The sequence below is a fragment of the Medicago sativa genome, chromosome 3, assembly GCF_051527215.1.
Source record: "Medicago sativa cultivar Bolivia chromosome 3, Bolivia_mono, whole genome shotgun sequence".
Classification (NCBI taxonomy): Eukaryota; Viridiplantae; Streptophyta; class Magnoliopsida; order Fabales; family Fabaceae; genus Medicago; species Medicago sativa.
In genome coordinates this window covers 16,153,541-16,169,810 of record NC_140751.1, presented here as the reverse complement: position 1 = coordinate 16,169,810, position 16,270 = coordinate 16,153,541, and the positions used below count along the sequence as shown (strand labels likewise).

Sequence of the window (16,270 nt, the reverse complement as noted above, 5' to 3'; positions counted from 1 at the left end):
ACAAAAACCCTCTTTTGAATCCTCCACTACAGATAGATAGATCACATAGCTTCCGTTTCTAATTTGGGATTACAAACCCTAATTTGTGGTTGTTTCTGTTCACTTGGTGGTTGTTGTTGAGAAAGGAATGGTGCAGGTTAGAAGCGATGGGGAAGAAGAAGAAGACCCAAACGACATCGTTTCTTCTCACTCACTCACTCACTCACTGCATGTGATTGATGTAGAAGATACTCACCAAATAGAGATGTGAAATAATATGAGCCTTTTGATTAAATGAGATATACGGTTGAAATTTGGTGTCAACGAATTCGTTGACACCGTCAACGAATCCTAACTATATATGAGTTAAGATCCGCTGACACCAGGTGTCAACGAAACCATAAATTTAATCTACATATTCAATTCTTTTTAAACGACGACACTATCCTGGGTGTATATAAATTGATTGTTCCATCATGGTATTTAACCTAAAATTCCACCAATTCAATATAAGCAAACTCAACAAAAAAATTGCGTAAAAAAAAAAAAACAAAACTCAACCAAAATACTTGTATGTTTAGGACCCTCGCAAAGAATTATAGCGATCCATACTTGTATGATACATACAATTGATGCAAACAAGAATAATACTCCCTCCGTTTCAAAATGAGTGTCGCTTTAGCCAAAAAAATTTGTTTCAAAATGAGTGTCGCTTTACATTTCCAATACAACTTTAATTTTTTTCTTCCAACTTTACCCTCTCTAACTTTTCTCTCACACAATTTTCAATGCAACTTTAATTTTGTCTTTTTCTTATAAAGTAAGGGTAGTTTAGTAAAAGCGTTATATCCAATGATTATTTCATTCTATTTCTTAATCTGTGTGCCAAAGTCTAAAGCGACACTCATTTTGAAACGGAGGGAGTATTAATTTGTGTGAGGCAGAGAGAAGAAAGTGTATGATTATCACAAACTTGCGTTAAAAAAAGATGGAGTAGGTGGGAATCAAGTGAAAACCGCACATGGAGTAAATTTAACAAAATAATTGTGGTCTTTTAGATTAAAAAGTAAACGGTTGAGATTTAGTGTCAACGAATTCGTTGACACCTTGTGTCAATGGATCCTGGCTATATATATATATATAAAATTTTTAATGAAATTATTGTATTATACTCAAATTTATCAAAAGAAAGGAAAATATATGAAAAAACAAATTTATATCTAAAAAGGAAAATATGAGATACTAATGAAAGTAGTGCAGGTTGAGGATAAACCATTGGAACAAAAACCCTCTTTTGAATCCTCCACTACAGATAGATAGATCACATAGCTTCCGTTTCTAATTTGGGATTACAAACCCTAATTTGTGGTTGTTTCTGTTCACTTGGTGGTTGTTGTTGAGAAAGGAATGGTGCAGGTTAGAAGCGATGGGGAAGAAGAAGAAGACCCAAACGACATCGTTTCTTCTCACTCACTCACTCAGATGCAACATTCACCGGAGCCGGAGCTTCCAACTCTCCCGTTCGATGTCCTGCCTGAGATTCTGTGTAGGCTTCCTGTCAAATTACTCGTACAGCTTCGATGTCTCTGTAAGTTCTTTAATTCTCTTATCTCCGATCCAAAATTCGCAAAGAAACATCTTCAATTCTCAACCAAGCGTCCCCACCTCGTGGTCGAAACCTATTCGATCAACAAGGATGAGTCAGTTCTGCATCATTCCCCAATCCCCTCGCTTTTTTCTACTTCCTCAGTTCTTACACAGACACAGCTTTACCCTCTTAGTGCTCTCACATATGGACATAACTACTTGATCCCAATGTGCTCTTGCGATGGCATCTTTGTCTGCAGGCTCAACGCTGAGGATGATTCTTATTGTTTGTGGAACCCTTCCATTAGAAAGTCTAAGTTATTGCCTCCTTTGGAGAATCACAAATTTGGCAGAAATTTAATCTTTGGATACGATCACTTCATTGATAATTATAAGGTTGTTGCCGTTTCTTCCAAAAATGAAGTTAGTGTTATTACTTTGGGGACTGATTATTGGAGAATAGAGGACATCCCATATTCCGACCCCATTTGGGATGGGGGAGTATTTTTTAGTGGCACTGTTAATTGGTTTGCATCCGATGTAATTATTTCTCTTCATTTAGAGAAGGAGTCATATCAAAAGCTTTGCCTACCTGATTCCGAGAATGATTCGTGGGCCTTGCATGTGATGATGGATTGCTTGTGTGGCTTTGCGACTAATGGTATGTTTTCGGAGTTTTGGATTATGAAGGAGTATGGAAATCAAGAGTCTTGGACTAAATTGTACACTGTTCCTAACCTACAAGTTCGGGGTTTCAAAGCCTATGATGCTTTATACATTTCTAAGGATGGGCAACTGCTGTTAGATTCTATTGATATGCTAAGTTATGCTATGAAGTTGATTGTTTACAATTCCAAGACTGATACTTTGAATATTCCCGAGTTTCAAAACAACTATAAACAAATATACCAAAATGTCTACATTGAGAGTTTGATATCACCTTAAGCACGGATTCAATTGCAATATATATGGTTAGTTTTTTGTTTGTTTTATTTATTTTATGCTGGCTATGATTTTTAGTGACTTGTTGGATTATTGTTAATCAATAGTTGATAGAATAATAGGGTAGAAAATGACTTTCATTTTCAATAGTTTGGTTGATTTGAGTTGCTGATTCTCTCATATATTGCATTACATTTTAAATAAGTTCACAATCAAATATTGCATTAATTGGTTTGTCATTCGATTTTCTAAGGTTTGTGTTATGATCTAGATGTAATACTGTCTGAAAAAGCTTATTTAGGACATATTAGATGTTTTGTAGCAAAGCTGCCTTTGTTGCTCGCAGCATTCAAATTCAACGATGCCATTCACCTTTGTTCCGGCTTCTATTTAATTCGACTCTATTGTTCTTTTGTTGAGTTTGGGTTATTGCCTATCAGTAAATCATAAATTAGTTGTGTTCTGTTTTTGACTTGTAATTGGATTTTTGTAATGCAGCAGAAGAACTTGATGAACAAAGTATAGACCAAAATCTGTGATGTAAATATAATTGGAATTTAAAATGACCATTGATGATATCCATTGCTTAAAATACAATGTTTCAAAATTAGTAATAAAAATCTAACTAAGTTGTTAATTTGTTTTTGTGGTTAAAAATCATTAGAATTTTGCCACTATCATTTTGAAACATATTATGCCTGAATCAGTTGGTTTTTTGTTGACGAATATTTGTTTCATGTTATAGATACACAAGCAAAAGAAAAGAGTTTTTGCAAGATAATGTTTTTTACCCTTTAAGTTATGTACTTGAGATTACAATTCTACAACTATTATTATTGATTAATGGAAGCATTTTAATATGCATTTTGAACATTTGTAGCACTTATTTGGTTGGTAGTGCCATAATGTTAACATTTGAGAAATCAGTTTAGTTGGAAAACAGTTTTGTAATTTTGTTCTGTAATATCCCGCTCTTTTATGTTGAGACGCAATACCTGTTAACGATAAAATGCGCGTGTTTAAGATTAGGGGCAAATTTGGAATTTAAGCTAGAGGAGTATTTAAGGAATTTTATCCCTCAAATATTCATTATGTCTTAAGCTTTCTCTCACTAGGTTTTGCAAACATTTTTGCTCTCTTCCATCTCTAGAAATTCAATTCCCATCCCTACTCCAATCCATCCTCACTTTGAAATTTCTACTTCAAGCAAGCATGTAAGGAATGATTGATTAGTCTTTGATTGAAGTAACATAGGAACTTGAAGCAAGCTATCTCCTTTTGATCACTACATATCTAGGGTTTTGGTTTGAGCTTAGAATACTTGAGTTTCATTTCTTTTGAGCAAGGTGAGTTCCATAGATAGATATCCTACCTTTGGGTTTTGTTTAATCTTGTGAAGAAAGCATGATTTATGTTAGTTTAGCTTTTATGAAACTTTAGTACCCCCAAAGTGATTCTTGTTGTTTATATGTTAAAATTGCCATGAGATATGTTTAAATAAGTCTATATATGTTGTCGGATGAATATGGTGCACTACAGGGTTGAATTGGACGAGTTTTGGGTCGAAAATGGCGAAAACCTGCGGCGGAACACGCGAAAACACAAGTTACGGAGCGTTGCGCCTGTACAAGGGCGCTAGGCGCCCACATAGGCGCCCTAACCCTGGCGCCAGGCGCCCCAGACATGACAACGTTCGCGTTGTTTTGCGTTCGGGTGCTTGGGGGCAGTCGTGTGGGGGTCCGTAGCGATCGTTTCGAAGTATTCTTTTCTTGTTTTCACTTATTTTTCTACTGGAACAAACTTGGCTTTATCAAATCTTAGAATTTATAAATGGCTTGAAGCTTGGGTTTATGGCATTTTCGGTATTTAGAAATTATTGAAATATTTGCACATATCATCAATTGATCCTTGAATCAAAAATCATGGCAGTCTTAGCATGTATCACAAGGATGGCTAGAGAGAGTTTTAGCATGATGGGGTAGTGATAAACTAAGAAAGAGATTGAACATAGAGCCTCGGCATAGCTTGTCGAGAATAAGACTTTATCATAGAAACAATGTATGATAGAATGTGAAGCGATTAGTTTAATCTATTCACAAAGAATGTTTAACAACATGTAGGTGTCGTGTCTCTTGTGATCCACACTAGGTTGGTTTCAAGGGGTTTCCACTAGGTGAAACGGGGTTAGCCGTAAGGAACCCGCACGCCAATAAGGGAGTTCCGTTGGTTATACCTTAGATAGGTTCCCATCGGTTAGATAGGGATTGTGCTCGGGTTTACTCCACCCTGGGGCTTTCCGTAAAATGAACTCGAATCATGTTTGTTTGATAAACGCTAACCTAATGAATAATCTGACTATGCATAATTATTAGACATGTTTATGTTATGTCATAGAGCCTTGATGTAGATCGTCAAGAACTAGTAGAGCATTGACGTAGATCGTCAAGAACTAGTAAGGTAGCAAGTTAAGATAGATACGTTGTTAGACACATCGTATTTTATGCAATAGAGCAATAGAGAAAGTTATGCCGATGACGAACTTAGGTTTCCCCTAATCGTCCTGTTTAGAATCGTGTCATGATTATGTTATGCTTAGGCCTCGATACGTAGAGCGTATTCTTGGCATTGCGGTTCTAGATTCCCCTTGACCGCCATGACACGTATAGAAGTGAAGCCTATAGCAAGGTAAGAAGAGAACCTAAGACGGGTCGTGTGCACGACCGTCTAGGAAAGCATAACCACACACGTATAATCAACCGTTAGGTTGTATTGTAGACACGTGGTAACCGTAGGTGTTCCCCGAGGTTATCACTAGCTTAGGGATAGGTAGAACTCACTGAGGCTTTATGTCTCATCCCTCTCCTTATTTGTTCAGGTTCTCAGGTTTCCCGTGGAAAAGGTAAAGAAAAAGCTTTGGATTGATCGTGCTTACGAGGAACCAACTTGGTGTTGGACTAGTTGAAGCATATGTTATATTATAGATGCTTGTAATGAACTTTGTAGCTAGACTTTGTTCGACAAACTCTATGTACTATAATGTAACATAAGACTTTGGATGTTTTGGCATGTGAATTTTCGTCTTGATGACGATTCAGCATTGTAAAAATTAATGTATCCAATATCAGTTTTAACGCACTTTTGAATATTCTAGACACTTTCAAACCGGGTGTTACATGTTCTCAAATTAATGTACTATTTTTTGAACCATGCAAAACTGATACAGAATTGGAAAATTTGTTTATTAAACTGTGTCAACTAGTTCAGAACCAAAGAACCAGTTTTAAATTGTTCCTTCAACTGGCTCAGTTTGAAATTACAGTTTTGTTCTCAAATTTTAAACGATATCAGTTCATAAACAAAAGCATGGTACATCAAACCACAAAATCAGTCTGAATTGGGTTGAACCTCAACATTTTACATTTGTCATTAACTGTTTGTTCTTAATTGTTGTTGGTTTGAGACTAGCTAGAAATTGTTTGAGTAATGTTTTCCTAAAAGTATAAATTTTGTTTTAGGAGTGTGGATATTGGAGTGTTCATGTGGACTGAACGGTGTCAAATAGAGTAGGAGATCAGTGCTGTTTTTTTTCTTTCTGATTTAATGTTAAACTGTATAATTCTACATTTGTTGTGGAACGAGTTGATTGTGTGGTAGTTTCAGCTAGTGTTTGGTTGCATTTATATCCTTGTTTTCTGTTTACTTCTATAACCTACATGATTACATTTCTTTATTTCCTTGCATGTTTGCAAAGTATGTACCAAGAGATAGATGCATGTATAACTAAGATATCTATGACTAGTTTTTATTCTTCTATACCATGTGAGTTTTAAATAGTTTGTGAAGTACATGAAGAAATTAGAGAGTTAGCTTCCTCATGTGTAAGTCTCACCACTTCTTTAAATAATATGACTATGACTGAAACCAATAGTTATTCATCAGGGATTATATTTTTGAAAGATCTAAAATCAATTAGTTATCTAGAGATTGAGAGGGAATAGAGGCATATCTTGAAAACTTAAGTTTTCCCATGTAACCATGTGTTGGGTCTGATTATGGAACGAGGCACACAAGATAGGAATAAAATATTCACTTTTCTTAGATTTTAGAGTCCTTTTTTATAATTGTTTTTACAAGGTTTTCTTTCAATATTAATTAACCTTTTATCAATGCTTGTTTCTAGTATTGCTAGATGATTTGACTCTTCCATTTGTTGGTTAACTTGAATTTGTTTCATATGATGCTAGTTTTTGGATCACTCTTAGAAACACCTTGACTATTGAATTGGCTTACTCGTGTGCTGATATATACTCCCTCCGTTTCAAAATGAATGTCGCTTTCAGTTTCCAATGCAATAATAACTTTTTCTTTTCAATTGTACCCTTCAATTAATACTATGTTACACTACTTCCAAAGTATTATTTTTTCTTAAATGAAAAACAAACCAATAGTTGATTAGGATAATTTGGTAAAATTGCCATGACATTTGACTACTTTATTTCATTCCTTAATGTGTGCAATTGGCAAAAGCGACACTCATTTTGAAACGGTGGGAGTAGTTAGCACCTCTCCAATTCCCATTATATCATTTCTCCAAACCTTGCAGTTGTAGAATTAGCACAATTTTTTTTAGTGAGGATAAGGTTCTTACACCACTCGTTCTTCGGATTATCTTACACATCACATTTTTGTGAAGAATTCTTATATAACTTTCTGAAACGTATAGTGAGATTGTAATGCAATTCTATGTCTCATTTTCATTTCTCTGGATTTGAGAATTAGAAGGAATGTTGCATATGTTTGAGTATTTTTCAAGGTGATAGAAAGGTGAGGTTGTTAACAGAATATGAACATGTTTATCATTATCAGTGCTTGGATATGTGGTTTAGTGCTCGTCCTAGTTGCCCGCTTTGCATAGCTTCCCTCTATTCATGTTAGTCATCAATTTTCTAAAGAATTTAACATCTTATTAATTTCTTGGCAACTTTATGTGTTGCTACTGCAGAAATAATCATATAGTATATTTCAGTTTTCAATTACGGTTTACCATTACCAGTCAGTTGATTTTGGTGATAATTATTATTTGAATCATTTTGGTATATGTTTTGACATTATACTGGCCTTTTAATTGTGCATATGATTGATTTTTTGTTGTTGTTGTTGTTGTTACTGCTTAGTGGTGTCAAGTTTTGTGATTGGCTGGGTTGAAATGTTAACATGATTTATGCCTTTCATTTTATTCCCTAGCTGCTATGTATTCACTGTCTGCTGTGTTGATAGAGAGATGTGGGAGAGGGCAGAAACTGAGTGAATTCTAACAGGGGAGTGACACAACGTAGTGATTCAGAGAAAAAATGGCTGCAATATTGACCGCGACATAGAGAGATCGAGTGAAAGACCGCACTTTCGACACAAAAAACCTATTCATTTTTACGATCCTGGCTGCAATTTTGCGGTCTCAGGATCTTGGCTACGGTTTTCTTACCAAGTGATCTTGTATAGGATCTATGTTGGGGGACAATTAAGATATTACGATTTAAATCGTGATTTGGATAAACTTGATAGTTTTCACAAATTCAAATTGACAATGAGCATGGTTGTGTTTTATCTCTTACTTTTTGATAGTGTTTAATGAAGATGACTGATTAATCTTGAATGATTAATGTGAAAATGAAAGTTTTGTATATTTTAGACTTTTATTTGCAGAGTTTTAAAGTTGTTTTGCTGCTAAGATATATGGTCATCTTGTGCAAATGATATTATTGGACTCTTACATGCATGCAACAGTGTACAATTCCATAGCATTGGTGAAATGTCCTGAATATGATTGATATAGTGTCTGAGATTGTAATGAAGTTCAATTCCATGTGTGTTTGCCTTGTAATGTCTCTATTTTTATTTTAATTGCACCTGAAGCCTCAAAATAGACTTATAACATCATAGTTGAAATGTCTCTTTTTCAGCTTGGCCGTGTTTGTTCGTTTCAATAGAAGGGTTATTTGCTGGCTGGCTGAATTGCTTAGTTTCGTTTTGTGGTCTGGAGCTTCGCTGAAGATGGTGGTGAAAAAGGGTAATAGTTCTAGTGCTGTGGAATTCCTAAATTCAGTTTAATTATTTCTTGTGGAGTAAAACTAGATGAGGTGAAAAACTATATGTTCAAAGTCTAAATTAATTGTTTGACTTGTATGTTTTACTGTGTTATTCTTGTACCAGAAAAAGTGTTGTACTCTCCTGTTCTGCATGTTTCTCCTAGGGTAGCCCCATTATATGGCAATGTTCTCTGTTTGGTTCTGATCATTTCTACATGTTTCATTTTGAAACCTCATGACAACGTATCTTTGATAGCATTATTATGTAATTTCAACTCTTATCTATATTTTAATGCTGGCAAAATGGCTACATGAAGTTTGTAGAAGAAATTGAGTTGTGGTTGACAATGGTCCTTGAAAATTAAGTTCGGAGAAGGCTACACCATATCATATTCATATGAATAAGAAAGGCATAAGGCTAGAGATCACACCTTTAATTGGTTTATGCAAACCTATCTATAGGCCATTTTGTTTGGGATTTTTTTTGAAAAAAAAGTTAATTTTTTTAACCAGAAATTCATTTTTTATTTTTTATTTTTCTAATGTTTGTTTAAGAGTATTTAGGAATCCATTTGTTTAAAAAAAAATTATTTTTAGCCTAAAAATGAAAAGCTAGCAATTTCTAATAGCTTTTCTAAAATCTATTTCTCTAAACATGCAACTCAAGTGTAAGAGCTTTAAATCTTATTACAATAGGCTTGTGGTCTTGTTGACAACTCATGAAATCAGACCTTCATAATCTTTTTTCCCATTTAGAGGCGTGCCACCGCTTATGCAAAAAAAACCCACATCATGTGCCTTGGCTTAATTTTCAATCATTTTGTTCTTTTTTTAAAAAGATGCCACTACCTCCATCATCTACTGAGTGGAACAAACACAAGAGCGACGAGACATCAACTTGGGAATTTGAGTATTTGGACCAACAATCTAGGTTCCGAGAGCTCATGAAGATTGAAAAAGGAGAGAAACTACCCCCACCAAAAAAGAAGTCAAACCAGGCCAATTCAATCTTGTGTGACACTCCTGAAAAAGCGAAGGAAGAATTTTGAGTTGTTGGGGAAGATGAAGAAGATTCAATTTCACTTGATGCGATATGACTGTTTTTTTGTCAGTGTTCATCCTTTTTTTGGTTGATATTACACCGACATAATTTTTGTGGTTGATATTGTAACGCCAAATTTGTATGGCCAATATATAACTAACATTATATACATTATATAAATATATGACTTTTATGTGGTGGAACTAAGACAATAATTTTTTATTTGTTATTAATGTTTACGCATTTGATATATATGTCTATGTTTCCGTCAAGTTATTGGTTATTACGTTTTATTACGTTTCATTTAATTTTATTCTAGTGTTTGATATTTCATAAACTTTTGTGAAGTTAAACATGTCCGAGGTTGCACAAATTGAAGGTCGTCTCCGATACTATGCTTTTAAAAAGACAATTAAGGTTATGTTAACTCCGACCGACACTATTGATGAGTTGTAGACACAACTTAACAAATATTTTGAGTATCTTGGTGAAAATCGTTATACATGTCACATATTTCTTCAGATACCTTGCGTAGATCTGGGCACAGATAAAGATGAAGGCATGAGGAAAACAGTCTATTTTCCTCGGGTTGTTCGTGACAATAGCGACGTAGAATTTATGTTTAGGCATCTACTTATATATATAAGAAAGGAAATGCCCCTTGAAATTACCAATTTGCCCCTATGAGGGGCATTTTGGTAATTCAATTATTGGAAGTGGTTTTTTTTTTTTTTTAAGGTTTGGCCTATGAATTTCCATTTTTGCCCCTAACCAATTTTTTTAATTATTTTCTTATTTTTATATTTTTAATAACATTTAATTATTTTCCAATTTTTATATTTTTAACTATTTTTCAATTTTTTCTCCCAAATTCAATTGCTTCTACATTGCCGTTGTGGGAGATTAAGGTATCGTTTGACCCGACTTTTTTCAAACTTCTCTACATTTTTAAGGAGAAGTTAGGCCGAATACAATATCAATTAAGTACTTACTAAAAAAAGTACTTTTTTTGAACGCATAAAATTGAATGGAATGAGCTTTGACCAGAAGCTGTTGAATGTTACTTTAAAAAACTACTTCTCGACAAGTTTTTTTTTTTTTTTAAGGTTTGGCCTATGAATTTCCATTTTTGCCCCTAACCAATTTTTTTAATTATTTTCTTATTTTTATATTTTTAATAACATTTAATTATTTTCCAATTTTTATATTTTTAACTATTTTTCAATTTTTTCTCCCAAATTCAATTGCTTCTACATTGCCTTTGTGGGAGATTAAGGTATCGTTTGACCCGACTTTTTTCAAACTTCTCTACATTTTTAAGGAGAAGTTAGGCCGAATACAATATCAATTAATTACTTACTAAAAAAAGTACTTTTTTTGAACGCATAAAATTGAATGGAATGAGCTTTGACCAGAAGCTGTTGAATGTTACTTTAAAAAACTACTTCTCGACAATTTATTTCACAAGCACCTCTTTTCAACTCACGCCATGAACTTTTTCTTTATTTTTTAATATTATATTTCATTATGTTTTTTTCTTCCATTTAACTTTTTTTTAACCGTTCCATTAATTTTTTAAGGAGATTCCATTTAATTTTATTACCTTTTTTTCAAAGGAATTTTATTATCTTTTTATCACTTATATATTTAATTTCAATATCGTTTAATCATCACAATCTCACAAATATTTTTATTCACGATGTCATTTAATGATCCCAAATATTTTTATCTCCTTTCTTCAACCTCGCGAATATATACACACATTAACGTTTAGAGTAATATTTTATGTCCGTCTGTCTGTTTTTTTGTTACGCTAATGCATGTAATTTTTTTAGTGTTGCTTGGTTGAGTGCTACCTCACCAATTTTTTTAACTATATTCCAATTTTTATATTTTTAAAAACTTTTAACTATTTTACAATTTTTTATTTTTAACTATTTAAAACTAAGTTGATGGTTCATGGTTTTTAAGGTTTATATTTTGACATATTATAATGATTCACAATTATCCGTCATTTTACCATCTATTCTTTCAATGTAATCTTTCAGACTGAATATTACTAAGCATATGTGAAGAGACTGAATATTGCTCAGTTGATATTACGTTTTTGATGTCAAAGAGATTTTTTATTTTTTAACGGTCAAAATATTAATAACCAAGTTCCTACACAAGACGCTAAAGAGTTTAATGTGTTTCTTTCGTTCATTTTGTGTCATGTAAATATTGGTGTTAATCCATTTTTGGTAACTCTATGACAGTAGCGCTCACTTTTATAATTTTAACTATTATGTAATTTATGTTGTTTTCCTGCTCTTGATAAAGCTTTCATAAATATTTTGATAAAGTTTTTTAATTTTTGTGCAATATTCATTAATTTGTTCATTTTTCCTTCGGAACAATTTTTTTACAAAATACGTTACTGAACCCCATGCCTTAAACCATGCATCACAAATATTTGGATTATGCGAACTTCATTCTCAAATTTACTAAGAATGGTAATATTCCGTAATTTGAACATCTCTCCTTTAAAACAAGTTTTTAAAAGTGCGTATAATTCACATGAAAGGACTCGATACTAAATTGCAGTTAATATCTGCCTTTGATGTAGATCATGTGAAATGATTTATATACGTTGAAACTGAAAGGCAAAATGATATAAATCAAGTAGAGAGACATTCAACTATCTGTCTGATTCAGAAGTTTGTTCACCTGAAAGGAATGGATACTAAATTGCAGTTACTATCTACCTTTGTTGTAGATCATGTGAAAGGATTTATATATGTGGTACTAAATTGCAGTTAATATCTGCCTTTGCTAGGGGTGGCAAAAATACCCATGCCCATGGGTACCCGTGGGTAAAATCCATCACGGGTATGGAGCGGGTAGCTAAATTGGTATCCACGGGTATAATAAACGGGTATTTGACTACCCATTATTATATGGACATAGACACGGATTGGATTGTATCCATACCTATGGGTACCCATACCCGATAATAAATTAAGTAAATTACTAATATATCTTTATATATCACATCTTATTACTTAAAGTTGGTACCTTATTGAAGAAAATTTTACCCCCCACCTAAAAATCCTCAATAATAACCTATTTTTATTTTAAATTTTTTTAATTCATCTTATTAAGTTCACCATTTCTACTTCATTCACATCATAAAACATATAGATTATATAAGAATCATGAATTTTCTATGAATTATGTATGATTAATGAAATTTGAGTGGATTATGTATGGATGTTTAAAAGTTGAAGTTTTTTGGTAATTAAAAAAAGTTATTATTTGTACCAAAAAATAAATAAATTCAAAACTCCATGGGTACCCATGGATACCTCAATACCCACGGGTACCGGTATAGTGAGTACCCACGAGGATACGGGGCGGGCACGGGTATCATACTTATCCAACGGGGCGGGTACGGGTATCATATTATCCGTACCCATTGGTATCCATTGACATCCCTAGCCTTTGCTGTAGATAATGTGAAAAGATTTATATATGTTGAAGCTAAAACACAAAATGATATAAATTAGGTAGAGAGGCTTTCAGCTATCTATCTGATGCAGAAGTTTGTTCGCCTGAAAGAACTGGATACTAAATTGCAGTTACTGTCTTTGCTGTAGATCATGTGAAATGATTTATATATGTTGAAGCTGAAAGTCAAAATGATATAAATCAGGCAGCTTTGGTAATAGGGTTTTCATTGGTTTATAGATAGATATCAATTATTACTGGAAAAGTGTTTCTACCGCTGACAAAATATGTTTTCATTTGTTACTTGTGATCAAACCATTTTAAAGATTTAATTTTGTAATCCGTAATGCAAGAGTACTCTAAATATTGTATTATGGTTTATAATTATCTGTCATTTCACAATCTATCCTTCCAATATAATATTTTGTCAAATACGTTACTGAACCCCGTGCGAAGCACGGGTTTGTAACTAGTATGATTGAAAATAATATATCTTTGTGTTCGTTCCAACTGCATATGCGCATAATGTCAGTAAGATTTCAGGTAATATTATGTAATGTGTTGTTCAATTTCAAACACTCTTTATGTTTTGTTGAATTTCAAACATTCGTATAATTTTAACGAAATGTGGAATTGATTTAATTTTGGTCAACTGTGAAAGATTGTGTATTGTTCTTGTTTATGATTGATTATAATTGGTGTATGAGTTGTACTGCCTCTCGAATTGATGTTGTTGAATTACAAGTAATAAATAGGCCAAAATTGGCTTGAAAACACATAGCAGAATCTATTGTCTGCATAATTCATTGCATCGACAGTTAACTACTGATGCATCCAACGGTAGATAACTACTTATGCATCTGGCGGAAGTTAACTGCCGAGGAACCTATCCGGCGACATTTAGCTGCCGATGAGGTTAAATGCATAATTTCCATGTGTTTCTTAGCATACTAGGATGCATGAACAACAATTTTCAAAATATTTAGCTTTAAAATGGGTGGTACTATATTATCATATCGGGGTTTGGTTACAATTCTCCAACCTTACTTCCTTAACATGGTTATACTATATGAAAATTGTTCTTCTCACAACAAACATTGCTCACTCCCAAATGAAAAGACAAAAGTACTCATGCATGACTTAAGCCACACTTGATACTTTCAGCGTAAGTTAACTCACGCAGGTTGTAACCCACTGTGACTTACCTCACGATGTGTGTTGTTATAGAACAACAACTCATAAACATAACCATTCACTTTCAAACCGTTTCAAAGATGATTGTGCCCTTTCAAGATTTTAGAGTCCTTGTCCTTACCCAGGCAGAGAGGGGTCAGATGGTCCTGGAGGACTAACTGTGGAGGTATGTGAAGGGGTACATCAAATGATTTTACCGTGTATCCCATACTATGTTCAGCGAGCCTGCGCCCGTTAGTTGGTTAGTACACAACTCATGCCTCTCCTTACAAGGAGGTTATTGTTGAGCAGGAATGGACCATATAGGTTCCCGGCCTACTTCAGATCATTGAGAACATCAGGCGCATTGTGGATAATACAATGGAGCATCCTGATGTGTTTACACATCCTGTCTTTGCTGGCATTATGGAGGGCATCCGATCAGAGTATAACATGATGCAGGAGGAGCCGGTTTCGCGGAGGAGGACTATGAGCCATAGTCCAGAAGAGTAGAGTCTTGTTCTAGAGTTTTTAGGACATTTGTATATTTGTAGTTATTTTTATGACATTTTGGCGGATTTTCATGTATTATATTTACACTAGCGTTGGTGCGTATTTTGATGACATTTTCATTAGTTTTTCGGTTTAATTTTGCGTAATTTTTAATTTTATTATGCGTATTTTAATTATGAATGATTGAATGAATGATGAAAACATGGATGAAATTGAATGAATGGATGTATGGATGTATGAATGAATGAAGGAAATTAGGGGGAAAAAGCCAAAACAACTATTCTGGTATTGGACACCGGCCCCACGTAACTTAACTCACGTTGGCTTACAACCTTCGTGAGTTAAGTCACGTTGGATGTCAACGTGACGTAAGTCATGCTGGGTTTAACACCTGCGTGACTTAAGTCACATGAGAGGTATTTTCGCCAGTTTGTATGAGAGTGGACAATTTTTTTATGGGAGAAGATGCGGAAACTCCATTTTTGCATACTCTTTTCTCAAGTTAAACGATCCCAACTCAACCACTTGATTCATCTTCCATTGTTTCTATTAGATCCTCACCAAAAATAATTAAGAGTTTTAGTAACCAGTGCTCTCAGGGTAATGGTTAATATATTTATAAATAGAAAATCTATGTTGAAAATATAAGTTTTGAATCTCATATCCCATATCCCAAATTAAACATCTGTTGAATCTCCAATAATTAAACATCTGTTGAATCTCATATCCCAAATTAAAGTTGACGATAAAAGAAAAACACCCGGATAGTATGTAGGAATTAATTGTGCAATAAATTTTATAAGTACCTCTGGTCATGTTTTAACCAAGAGCAATGTTATATCTCTTGAAAAATAACATCAAGAATTCTTCAAGAATAAAGAGCAGCCAATCACAATGCACTATTTGCCACAATTCGAGGTGTGGCTGAAAAATAAGAAGTGAACAAATAAATCATGCAATTAAAAAAACTTACCAGTTGTGTCTTGAAAAATTCTTGATGCTATTTTTTTTTAGAAAAATAACATTTTCCTTTAAGCAAATGTTTGGCGGACCAGTTTTGGGTTCTTCTCCAAATACAATCACGTTGGTGACTGAAAATTGTCTTCTTCATCCCCAACATGGTGGCATTTAACATGGGAAAGGCGAATCCTTTCCCACCATGGGAAATGTGACTTTTTATTATTAAATTGTCTTTTGACCATTGATTTAATAATAAAAAAAATTTAATGGTTGAGATCTAAGACTTGGTACCCTTTGTAAACTTTTTGGTTTTGCAACACCCACAAAAATTTAGACCCCACACATAATTGAATATAGTTTATTTGTTTGGCTGTTTTTTTTAGTTGAATTGGCCTTCTCTTCTCTATGGTTCTTCATGCCATGTATAATTTAATTCTATGTATATCAATCACAATGTAATATTTACTAATCATATAGATTTATCGAAAAAATTATTAAA

General features: G+C 33.6%; 1 protein-coding gene across 2 annotated transcripts; it reads left to right on the top strand.

Annotated features, from left to right (window-relative positions):
- The first annotated feature begins 1,144 nt into the window (after nucleotides 1-1,144).
- LOC146936114 (F-box/kelch-repeat protein At3g23880-like) lies at nucleotides 1,145-8,830 on the top strand. 2 transcript variants are annotated; one of them, XM_085751127.1, is made up of 2 exons: nucleotides 1,145-2,537; nucleotides 8,469-8,830. In XM_085751127.1, the coding sequence occupies exon 1, from the start codon at nucleotides 1,387-1,389 to the stop codon at nucleotides 2,509-2,511; it is 1,125 nt and encodes a 374-aa protein (XP_085607253.1). In that variant the 5' UTR covers nucleotides 1,145-1,386; the 3' UTR covers nucleotides 2,512-2,537; nucleotides 8,469-8,830. The 2 variants fall into 2 exon arrangements, with proteins under 2 accessions (XP_085607253.1, XP_085607254.1); XM_085751128.1 differs by lacking the exon at nucleotides 8,469-8,830 and adding an exon at nucleotides 5,384-5,643 and having other exon boundaries at nucleotides 1,209-2,537.
- The last annotated feature ends 7,440 nt before the right edge of the window (nucleotides 8,831-16,270 follow it).